The 12,779-nt window shown below is 40.1% G+C and overlaps 1 protein-coding gene across 1 annotated transcript in view; it reads right to left on the bottom strand.

The window, feature by feature from the left end:
* The window catches only part of LOC118331090 (receptor-type tyrosine-protein phosphatase zeta-like), a 77,874-nt gene extending 73,770 nt beyond the window's left edge, over window positions 1-4,104 (bottom strand). Inside the window, exon 1 of the mRNA XM_035665871.1 lies at window positions 3,857-4,104. Within this exon, the coding sequence (XP_035521764.1) occupies window positions 3,857-3,917 (61 nt within the window). The 5' untranslated portion in view covers window positions 3,918-4,104. The remainder of the gene's footprint in view (window positions 1-3,856) is intronic.
* Between the last annotated feature and the right edge of the window lie 8,675 nt (window positions 4,105-12,779).

Raw genomic sequence — 12,779 nt, 5'->3', positions numbered from 1 at the left:
ATCAGAATCATATATAATAATAATAATAATAATAATAATAATAATAATAATAATTGTATAGTACAATTACCTGAAGATAAGTATTTTTGTGTTTTCAATACTTGTATGGCACTGACCCAATTGCTTTGATACTACAGAGTATTGTACAGTATAGAACAAAACAGGGTTACACATCATACAGGCATGCAGGAAATTTGAATCAATCAAAAGAAACACTCCGTTTTGTATATTTTTTAAAGGACAAAATACACAAGTAAACAACATCGGGCAAGCAACATGCTCTGAAGATACTCTGCTTCTGAAACGCTCTCAGTGGGAACACACACAGATCGCGGAGCCAATCGCGGCACAGAAGCAACGTCACAAAGCTCGTCACTTGGATGTAAGCATCCTCTAATCGCAACCTGGAACCGAGATGGAGAGCATTTCTGACAGTAAATATGGTGTTGCTTTTGGCTGATGGTTAACGGAGAGAAAAACACCTGAAGTTGCCAAATGTGAATCTATCCTCTAAAAATAATACAATACTATTAGTCATATTTAAGGGTTGGCATGCCTGCTGTCTGTAGTGGTGAGCATCCCTTCTACAGCTGCCCCCTGCATGTGTTTGACTGACAGACTCTCTGACTGTGACGGCCATCTGTCAGCAGACACCCTGTTAGACAACAAGAGGCCCGGAGACTCCATGAGCCCAGGCGGAGCGCAGGGCACGACTGGCACTGCCCATTCACAAATATCTTTTGGGAGGACAGATGGTGCTGAGTTTTCTCCTCATGTGTCTTTTCTTCCACCATCAACCATTCCTGTGCTGCCTCCTCAGCGAGCTGGCACCTCCTTTGTGCCCCAACGTTTCATCAAAGCTTCATTTAAAACAGCCCAAATGAAAAGGGAGGAGGCGTGAGGGAGCCCGGAGGCTTTCTGCAGGTACCAAACCGTCCAGCACAGATCCAGGCTCACTGGCCCGGACACAAAAGGTTTCACATCTCTTCAGCTAAAACTGGCTCCGACCAGCTTCTCCCCCTAATCTTTGTTTCAAGTCTCACCCCCCGAAAAGATTCAACCAAGCAGATCAGTATCCTCTCTGGCACGCTGCGACTGTACCGTACGGCTGGGAGGGCAAACCAGAGGATAAGGAGCCGGAAAACCCTTCCAGTGTTCAGGCTTATGTTGACAAATCCTGATTCATCTCCACTGACTTCTTAAACCTCTTCAACCCTGCAGGACGCACTGGTGGTCCCGTCATTACAAGCACTGTTATCATGTTAACTTCCTTATTATGTATCAGCCTAGTCTACAGTTTTTGTACAACAAAAATACGGTAGGAAATCAATGGTGTCAATATAGCTGGGAAAGCCATCCATACTCTGGACACTTTCAGTCTGTAGTTTGTGTTTGTACAGTTTGGTGAGGCTGCGATTATCCTAGAGGTTACAATAAAATCATTTTGTACAGTGAGTTTCAAAAAATGGTCTTACTACAGTAAAATGGCTACAATGGGGACGAACATCATAACACATAAATACAATTGGGCTCATTGATTCCACAAGAGGCTCTGCTTTCCATTCACACAATTCAATGCAATTCCAACACTTTGTGGACCCCAGTATGCGAAAATATTGAAAAACACTAGGATTACCATAAAGTGGGGATGTCTGTAAAAGGGAGAGTAGTGGGTACCCATGGAATTTCCATTCAGATATCTTGAAGTCAGAGTATCCCTTTGAAATAAGCCATGCCAATTTTTCCTTTGAAAATGTTTTGCCTAACCTTCGAGTGTTATTTAGCCTGCTACAGACTAGTATGACATGGGTGGTATTAATGGATGCCTTAATTCATTTAGTTTCATATGATGCCATTTGTATCACTCTAGCTTTAATACTGAGCCCGCTACAGCCTCTGAAAGACAGTAACATCGGCTGTGGACATATTCCTCAGTGTTGAGTTTAGGAGGTTACCCTAACACCTGAAGGTGAGGGGCAAAAGTCTTGTTGTCCCCCCATTCCCCCCATTGTTGAACTGGCAAAACTCCATTGGCTAGTGAATACCATGTGTTATGATCAAAAGCTCCAGAATAGCTACCAAATGGACCTTGTAGTGAGATGTTTTCACTGACTCTTTTAGTCTTAGTCCTCACTAAAATATTGAAGCTTTTGATTAGTTGTTCAATTGTTTCACATTTAGGTGCAAAATCCACTGATGCAACTATCTGATTAAATTGAGTAACTGAGTAAATTAGGAGCAAAGTAGTTAATTAGCTCATTAGTTCACCTCTTCCTCATTTAAATCTGCCATAGCTGATTATTTTGGCCGCTTGATCACAAAAAGTTGATTATTCACACATCCAGCAGTTCATTATCATCATCATTCATGAAGGCATATTTATCATCACCTGATGAATGTAAGTCCAATATTCACTCTTTCAACTGAGAACAGGTGATATTGAACTAAAACAGTGAAGTTGCAGCCAGACAGCTAAGCTCACTATAAAGCTCCATTTTGACAAGGGGAGCTGCAGATTCAGGTTATAATTCTCTGTAGGTCCATCACTGTGGTTTTCAAATTGTGATTAGCATACCTGGTATCAGGGTTTACAAGTCATCATATCTGCTCTACTCTTTGGTTCAATAGGGTACCTCACAAACCTGCAGACTTGACTACAGTGAAATTTGCTGCAGTGTGAACATTTTTTTCTTAACTGGTGTAAAGGGGTATTTTTGCTTGACTGCCCATGAACAACATGTTACCACTGAATAGTGATTAGATGATTCTTAAGATTTCAGTAACCTTCCATTTGAGGACACATTGAGGCTTTTCCTGGCTGGTTTTGGATATTGAAGCAAAGTCACTCCTAATGTCTGACACACATCAGCACTGCATCTCAGATTCTAAACAGTAAATGAGCCAAACACAAGAGGGTTACTACTGATGTACTACAAAAAAGGATGTTTACTGGCTCCTGAAAACTCCTGGCTGGGCATAAAACTTCATCACTGCTGGATGTTTTCTCAGCATGTTATATTTTAAAGCTGCATTCCTTTATTTCTGCAAACAGACGGGTTGGAACAGTCGCCACAGTCCAAACACAAACCACTTAAAGCTGAGACAAGCCAATTTACTTTTTACAACAGACATAAAAGTCTGAAAATACTGAAACTGAGAACACAACCAGTCTCCTCCTGATCAGAGACATCAGGGCCTTTTTACTTATGTTAGTTTACAGACACATTTCTTTCTCTCCAACACAACTCTAAGTTGGGAAATTAAACAGATACATAATTTATAGTTTGCAGTGATAGTATCTGTTCCTGAGTAGCATTACAGGATTATGGCTGTTGTTGCCAGATATGGAGCCTCTGACACCCTTAATAAGCCAGTCAGACTACCGTGTCAAAACTTCTCTTTTCATGCTTGACAGCTCCTGTTTGAAGCTGATATGTCACGCCCTGCGCCTCTCAAACGTTTTAATCTGAGATTCCACAGACCCGGAGAGGATCATCAACAGACAACACGACAGATATCTCAGTCAAATAAGGAAATCTGTTTGGTTTTCAAACCCGTTTTGCGTTTTGGACTCGTTTCCTAGAATGTTTCCAAGGACGCACAGCGCGTTACGCACCGCAGGTTCCATTGTGAAAATAAAACAGAGCAAAAAATGTCCAATTCTGACACAAATACAAATAAACAAACTACATGCAGACTTCTTCGGTTTGCCTCAGACAAAGCTCACCTGACGCTGCTGCGCAATCACCTTCAAGTTGGCGCAGCAAGTTGAAACCCCCGCGGTCTTTATATAATCTAAAGTATCTAGAGTATCTGAGCCATGTGAGGACAAAACATTAATGACACCATGCCTTACCTTGTGGGCAAATGAGGATGAAATGTAGAGCCAGTAGCAGCCAGTAGCCTGTAGTCTCCATGTTGGTGGAAAGCTCGCAGATGCGGTAAATAAACAAATCAAACAGTGATTTTTGGGGAGCAGGTCCCAGTCGGCCTTCAGCCCTCACAGCTCCATGCTTCTCGGGTCCTGCCTGCCTGCCGGTCGGTTGGTCGGTTTGGTATTTGTGTAGTACAGATCCAGGGTCCCGGTGCGTCGCTCCGCTCCGTCCGCTCTCCTTCACACCGACCGACTGACTGACTGAGGAGGAGACGCCAGACTGAAGCTGTGCGCCGCCCACAGCCCTGAGCCTCACCGGCCTCTCCTCCACACACCGACCTCCGCTCATACTACTGTGATAAACAGGCAGGCGATTTTTATTTTTCATAGTTTAGTAGGACCATATGTTCCTTAACTCAATCTTTTATTTATGTGTTTTTTTTTTATTGTTTGTGTCCATGTTGTTTAATCATAAACACCCCTGGGGGCAAACCGTGAGTTATTGGCTCCCATTGACCCCTTTATGTTTGGTTATTAGTTGTGTACTTACAATATAAACTAAAGTATTAGTAAGCGGCTGTTATCAATATTTTTATAATAAAGAAAAATCAAACAACAATGTGAAAATAGTTTCCATAAACATATATTTGATGCACATTTTGAAGTACAACATTAGAAAGGGTTGATGGAAAACAAAAGAGGTTTTACTCTGGCTGGAGGTGGTTTATGGTTTTTAGCAACAATGAGTTAATGTGCTTAATTGGAGATGGAAACACTTTTTTCGAATAAGTTTTGACATAGCAACTCACATGACTGGTCAGCTGTTTCTGCATCATGACCATGATCCTCCACCATTAATACATGCAACAAACAGAACTGTCACATGCTGTTTTCTGCATTGTGTTTCATGGTTTGAGATTTGAGGGGCACTCTTCTTATTATGCCATTATACTATAGTAGAGGGAAACAAGCATTTATTCGCACTTTCTTTTGCCAATTTGCTAAAAAATCAGATCAAAATTTGTGATGCATTTGTATGGAAACATGACTAATGTGACAATGTGAAAGTTGTCTTTGATAGTATTGAAGCTACAGTGAATAATCTGCTGAATCTGCAGCTCATCTCAATTTACAGAGCTTTACCGTGGGTTTGTTTAGCTATCTGGCCCAAAACCTTACTGTTTTGGTTCACTTGGGAACACAACCTGTCACACCTTAAATGGAATAATGGGATCATGGATGGGAAGGGAACAAGTGACCTCTGATAATGTACCATAGCATGTTTAGCTACTTTATTTATTCTGTGGCTACCGACGGCTCTGAGGCTTATCAGTACTTCCATCGCAATGAAGTCGGCGAAGGAACCCAACCTTGTGTATTTTAAAGCAGACATAGCAGTAGCAGAGAAGTTTAATCTTTCTTTTTGGAAGAATCCTTTTTTCTTTTTTTAGTTAACCTTCGACACACTGTTGGTGCAGCCACAAACAACACAACAAAACACAACTCCAAACTCAACTTAGCTTATTACTGTTATAAGAGGCCATTCTTCTCTACATCCCGGTAGTAGCAGGCAGAGTTACGATCACATTATCTCGTAGAAGGTGTGACAGGTTGTGTTACACATCTTTTTCCCTAAAAGCTCCAAGAAAAGAAGACGACACCTGTAGTGTACTCTTAACTTAGTTTATTGTAATGCGATAAGTTATTTTAACTTCAAAAAATTATAAGTAACACAAACTAAAAACTTTAAGTTAAAAAGTGACAGCCCTGATTTTAAGCGACACTAATTTAGTTTTGTAAATCACAGGAACATTCATGATTAAATACTTTTTACTAGGTGTTTTGTTTTTACAGTACAAATAAAAATTACAAATTGAAGTAAGCGTCACATCTTTCTTTGCTACTTAATCAATCTTTTTTTTTAAATTGAGTTAGTTTTAGTTAAAAATTTCAATGCAATCAGTTTGAACAATTATTTTAGGTTAAATTCACTTATCTGGTTTTACAGTATGCGATCAGGAATAAGGTGGATACAAAAAAAGCAACAGAAAAAGAAATACATTTAATAACCAAAATGTTCTTTAACAATCATTAATCATAACAGTCATCATCATCAAAGTAATCCAAACTTCACTTGGACTGCAGCCTGAAAATAATATTCCAGTTGTTTCAGAGGACAGATTTTCTCTTTTAAAATCAGAGTACATCATCAGGTGTCATGACTGTTCCACCAGAGTTTCCTAAGAGTGAGACACAGCAGACTGCAGACAGTGGGGAGCCATTAACACATCGTAAAGAATAATTGAGTGAAATGGCTGAGAGGAGTGTCTTTTTGTTTTTAAGTGTGTGTGTGGAGTTCATAGGGCTGCCGACCTCCTGACCCCGGAGAGATGTTTCCACCTTGCACTGAAATGGAGACCAAAACATCAGCGGTGACCCAGAAATCGCAATTTACTCTGGGAATGTGGAACAAGTGTCTGTATGTGTGTGTGTGTGTGTGTGTGGTGTGTGTGTGTGTGTGTCTCTGTGGTTTGTGTGTGTGTGTGTAGTCCATTCAGGGATCACAGGATGCAACACTGCATATTAACTATTGAGTGGTTATGTGTTTCTGAAAATTAACAACTTGAATACAAGACTTCTTAAAAAGAGGTAGGAACAGTTTAACATTTTGAGAAATCCTCTTGTTCTTTGTTTTCTCCAGTGTCAGATGGAGATCAGCTTCACCTCTGTGCACCACACTGGTTCTCCAGTTAGCAGGTCTCACTCAATATACATAATTTGCTCTCCTACAACTATACCACAGTATACCCACAGTACTAGTAAACTGCAATTTATTTTGAATTTATGGCACTGCATCATGTTTTCTCCACTGCAGTGAGCACTTAATCATGTTTCTTTATTACCTTTTAACTGAAACCACAATCTTTCACTAACCTTAATCAAAATGCTTTTGTTGCCTAAACCACAGTGGATGTGTTTCTGGTGTCATGAACTCTGTACTCCCACCATCCACCCTGACTACCTCCCCACAACATCTGTTAAAATAAATATGCACCTTGTTTTATGAGAAAAAACTTTCCCACTAAACATAATCTTGGAGTTATTATTCCTTGTCAGGACCCTCAAAAAAATATTGCATTGGTTACAAAACCGACAAGGGCATGCAAACCCTCGGAACATACCCCTTTTGGAGAATACTTTGATCACCCGTGAAAACTTCTTGCACTTTCAGTGAACCTCTGTAGACAGGTCTTGGCTAACGGTGAGTTTAGCATTACCCTCTAGGATTGTTCCTTAGCAGATTGTATTCTTTATCTCTGAACCATAAAAGGAAGATTAAGATTTGTCCTGGATTCTTTCCAGGCTCTGGATGTGATCATAGAGAGCAGCAAACTTGCTACAGCTCAAGTAGTTGAGCTAGGGAGAGTCTAAGCCAGCTGGATAATATCTGTTGAATATATTAAAGTAATATTTGACTACCATCCAAGTTTTTATCAGTTTTTCAGCTAGGTGTGAATCCCATTTGGTAGTAAGGTAAGTTGAAATCCTCTTTCTGCTTTGTCCATGTGCTGCTGTTGGTTCGTAAGTACTTTGTTTGTTCAGTCAGAGCTTGTTTCATTGAGCAGTCAAATTTTCCAAACGATAATCAGTGCCATCCACGTTCTGAGGCTCAGTATCTCAGAACATTAAGATCTTAGCTCAGACATTATCTCAGCAAGGAGGGGATTTACATCACTCTGATGAGAGTCTTCCCCAATTTGTATTTGGTGTTTGAGACTTTGGTCCTCTTACCTTTATTTGTTTCACTGGGTTGTTCTTCCCATCCTGGCATTTTTCTTTTCTTTACATTAGGACTGTTTTCTAAAACCTCTCAAGGCTTAAATTGAAATCGAAAGCCATCTTGTTCCCTCAGCCTGTTTATATTGTGGTATTGGCACTCAGCATCTGAATAATCTTTCCACTGTTGACTTTCCACATTGCTGAAGAGTAAATTGGCATTTAGCATGAAAAGTAGTTGAAAGAAACCACTGCAGCTGAAAAGTTGATCCAGTTATGTTTTTGCTTTTGGGGGGGGGTGGTCGAAGAAGTTATTTTTAACTGTAAATCTGGCCATGGCCACCAAGGAGACTTTTCAAAACTCTCTCAACTGCATTACAACATAATGACGACATTTCTTGCCTTGACTAAATCTTAACTGTGATGAATTATCTCTGCAAAAGGTCCTCAGTCAATTTTCATTGAAATGAACTAAAAATGATGGTAAAGAAAGAAATCAACCAGAAAACTGACCAGATGAACATTTCATAGCAATGGCTTCATTCCTTCCTCTCATTGATTTACAGATGATGCAACAGTGTTATTTCCTCACAGGCCGAGCCCTCACAAACTTTTAAATAAAGTTTCCCTCAATTCAGTTTCAACCACTGGCTCAGATTTTTTAACCTCACCATAAACGACCATACCACCCCCTCCTTTATCTGAGCGAATATATTTGCATAATTTACTCTGGATTATCTTTAATTTATGCAGAAACTGCTTTCCACTTGTTAGGTTGAAGGTTTCCAAGGGGGCTAATAAAATTAGTTGTACTCCCACAGAGCACCCATTCAGGGATTTTTGGGAGCTTTCAGATAGTTTTCCATGACTTTCCTACAAACTGCACTCAGGGTGAGAGTGATTTTTCCCTCCAACACAAGGCTGTGGCCTGAAGTGATCTCTAGAGGAAAACTAACAGGTCAGCTAGTGAGACAGATTTTATTTTCTCTTTCACCTATTTACTGTGTGACTCATTCAATAGAGCCATTTCTCACGGTGCCCAGCCCACATAATCAAACGGCAGGAATAAGAGCACAGAATATTTCCAGGACAAAACGAGCTTCTCTAATGAGGGAGAAAATGGTTTGGTGGTTCAGAGTTTCGAACAGTTGTGCACAGATTATTGATCCTGCAGGGAGAGGAGAGGGAAACAGTCACTGATCAATCAGCCAATTGGCACAGGAAGTGAATGCGGTGCTGAGGCATTTGTGATGGAAGTGTTGCAGGTTTAAATCCTGCCAGGTGCAGATCTTTACCCTTTAAAGACCTAATAGAACAATGACCAAGCATCAGGGAAAAGAAAACACTGAATTTGTCAAAATAAAGAAGCCTATTAATAATTTATTAAAAATAAAAATACATAATACAGACAAAAAAGTGTATAAAAAAAGTTCCTAGAATTTGAATATAATATGAAATAGCCATAAAAAAATGTCACTTAGTCAGTTTACTCAATGATATAAAAAAAGGTCCCTTAAGGAAGAAGGTTGGGAGCCGCTGTTGTAAACATCAGGACAGAGATGTAAATAAATCTTGTCTGTGTTGAGATTGTCATGCAGTCTTGTCCACAGTTACGGTGAACCAGTCAGTGAGTCAAATAATACATTTTTTATTTTTACATTTTATTTAAAGGCGCCTCTCTGGGCACTCGAGGACACCGTACAACACATAAAAAATAGTTTCAAAAGATAAAGGTTAAAAGTTATCGGCGAGCAGCGGCAGCATATTGCGCCAACTTTCACTCACTGCAGCTATTCCATTCTTGTGTATTTGGTAGAGAAAACAAAGATGAACTGTCCACTGTTAACATCCACCACAGTTTACAGACTGACCTCCTGCTTCAACTTTGACCTGTATTCACTTTCAATTTGACCTCCACAAAAAGTGGTTTAGATAATCTGGATAAAGTATTGGTAAATTGTTGGTCCCAACCTGACTGATCGACTGATAGATGTTTCTCAAAATGATGAACAGAACTACAAAAGTAAAACTTAAGTTGTAAATAAACAGCAACAATACATTGTTTAAGTTGCCTTTTTTGGATTTCATGTACAAATGACCTATTTTGTCGTTTAGGTATCACAACCTTTGGCCTTCTGGTCTACAAGACAAATCAGAGACCTTCCATCTTTGTTCCATGGCTACTGCAAGAAAAAAACATTGAAGTGATAATCAGTTTCCTTTTGCAGTCACAGAAAAAGCAACAGCAAACATCCCTTTCAGATCCACAGGTTCCACCCTCGGATGATGTTACGTGGGAAAAAGTACCGGCCATTGAAACAAACAGACAACAACAAATCCCCTGAGGGAAGGTTCCCAGGGCATTTTTCAGGACATCAGATAAGCACATCCAGTTTTTATTGTTGATGGGTTTCAACCTTTATTTTTACATAGAGGTTTGTCTTCAGCTCCGCCCTGCTTTAGGTTAATGCAGGTCAACACATTTATACAAACAAGCTAACACTGGGAGCCAGATATCAGGAAGGTCCAGAGAAAAGTTCTCGGTGAAACTTTTCCCTTAAAGGTAACATTTAGGAGGATATTTTGGCAGAAATGGAAAATAATATTCATAGGTATGTTTTCATTATGTATAATCACCTGAAAATAATGTTGAACCACTCTTACAAGTACAGACACAAGTTCAGTTAGTTGCAATCTGCAACTTCACCACTAGATGTCACTGAATCCCACACACTGGTCCTTTAAAGTAAATGTTTGGTTATTACAGTCAGTCCTGTAGGTTAGTTTTCCAACTTCCTGTTTTTTGTGGATCACATGATCTGAATTCTGTGATTCCATTTCCATTTCTTCTTTTCAAGTATGCAAATTTATATTTATATATTAATATTCTAAAACATATTTTACATAATATTATACATATTTTTTTCTTTTTTTACAGTATTTGGAAGATAAGTTAATGTATGTCACTCACAGCCACTGTCAGCTGCTTTAACTGGAGCGATGCACTGGAGAAATATCTGTTTATCATTTTGTGATTTGAGTGAAGTGACCCTCTATCAACAGCAGCAGTTGAATACGCTGTCAGACTAAGGATAATCTCCCCCCTCTATCAGTACATGGATTGAGGTAATGAGGTCATGTCACACATAACAGACTGGGTGTCGTTAAACTCCCCCTTCCGTCCCCTACCACCCCCTGCTACCACAATCACTGTAGGTCAGAGGTCGGGCTCCGGAGCTGGTAACAGTCAGGAGGCAGGTTCAGAGCCCTCTGGGGATCCTCATCGAAATCCACATGGTGTTTCTGTCACGTCACAAAGCGTGAGTCCAATCCATCGATCCCACGGGTCAAGTTCACAGCAGAGCGACTGATCACATCTGCTCTCATCAAATACAGATATCAGTACAGAACTCCACCAGCTGCTTTACACCGACACATGTAGTGAGCTTTTAAATTTATCACGTGTGAGCCTTGTATTGACAGGTACAGTATGTAACAGTTTGGTGGATTGTAGGAATTATGTGTTTTTTTGTTTTATTTTATGGCTATTATTATTATTTTTCTCACAGTCGTAATAACAAATAAACATGAAACTTAATATATATGTGAGTCATCTTTAAAGATTTACATCTTCAGTAGGAACCAATGGACCTGGGGCTGAGAGCCACAGACAGAGTGGGCATGTCAGGAAGAATAGAGAGACTGACTAATATATTGTTGTTTTTGGCCTTTTTATGGGATTTGTTGACAATAACAAAAACACCCGACCTATGCTTTAAGGAAGTCCTTTACAGCTAAACACAGAAAAACACACTATAATTAGATGTTAAATTAAGATGGAAATGTCTGTTGTGGCGGATTCAAAACAAGCTGTAACATCCGTATGGATGTGACTCTGTCTGTTAACTGCGTATGTTTACTTTCTGCCAAGGCCTTGTTGATTTAGGTGATGGGAACCGGCCGCTCTGCGCTCCCTCCGACTTTGAAGTTTCGTTGCCATTGTTGGGACGGCTCTGAATCGCAGCCGGTTGGTTGGTTGGTTGGTTAGTTGGTTGGCAGCCATTGAACCTTTGCAAAGATTAACTGTTATTAGCGGCGTCTTTGTGCGTCCAGGCTGCTCTCTGCATACCAGCAGTGAAACAAAACGCTCCATTCCAGCCTCTCCAGTGGAGGAGGCTTCAGAAAGCAGCAGGTCTGATTCGCTTTTATGTGCACACTAACAAGAGTATAGGAGCACTAAGTGGTCTCTCAACTGACAACAAGTTCCTTTTTAGGAGAGAAGAGGGCCGATATGCACTGTATTAGCCTTGACCACCACACACTCAAACACACACATACAGACACAATGGAAAAACGTTCTATTCTGGGACAGACAGGGTCACAGATCACCTTAATAAAGAGGCAGGAATGTGTTGAGGCACTTCTGCGTTCACTTCAACAATACGATCTCTGACTCTCCTCATACAGTCTGCTGCAGCACTAATGAGCTTTGCATTCAGCCCTTCATTCATGCAGTCCTGCTTGTATTCGAAACACATGGTGAGTTACACGCTGCCAACACACGTGACCTCTGACCCCTGCTGCACTCCACAACACCAGCATAAATGTTGTGTTGAATCTGTTTGTGCTCAAGCACGACAAACTGCAGCAGCTTGAAGTCATTTTATCAGTTTACAAAAAGTATAAATCAGAGCTGCCGTCGCCTGAAGTTTACCTGGAAAAAGGTCAGATATTTAGTAATTCAATGAGTGAGTGTCAATAATGTACATGAAAGTGTCTGAAAGAATTTGTATTTGTAATAAGAAAATTTGGCCCAAAATTATATCACCTTTTACTGCCAAAAGTGGCACATAGAACCAGATTATAACACACAAATAGCTCAAGCAAAAGCAGTCAGATGCAACAGTCCTGCAGTAAATCTGCCTTCTTCTATGATAGTAATAATGTTCAGTTTTCAAACTATGCCAGTAATGTGTTGATTCAGTTGTTTGATCACTTTGGAGGGAGCAGTTTGTTGTGCTGTTGAACTGTTTAGTATTTTACATAAAGGTGTTTCTATTATTTAGTCTACCCTTTGGTTCATCAAGTTCAGACTGCAGGCCAAAGTGGACAAGGTACGTTTTATCAG

This window comes from Morone saxatilis, unplaced genomic scaffold (assembly GCF_004916995.1).
Source record: "Morone saxatilis isolate NCDOM2014 unplaced genomic scaffold, NCSU_SB_2.0 Contig2, whole genome shotgun sequence".
Lineage (NCBI taxonomy): Eukaryota > Metazoa > Chordata > Actinopteri > Moronidae > Morone > Morone saxatilis.
The sequence above is the reverse complement of the archived record's forward strand: the minus strand, read 5'-3'. Positions and strand labels throughout refer to the sequence as shown.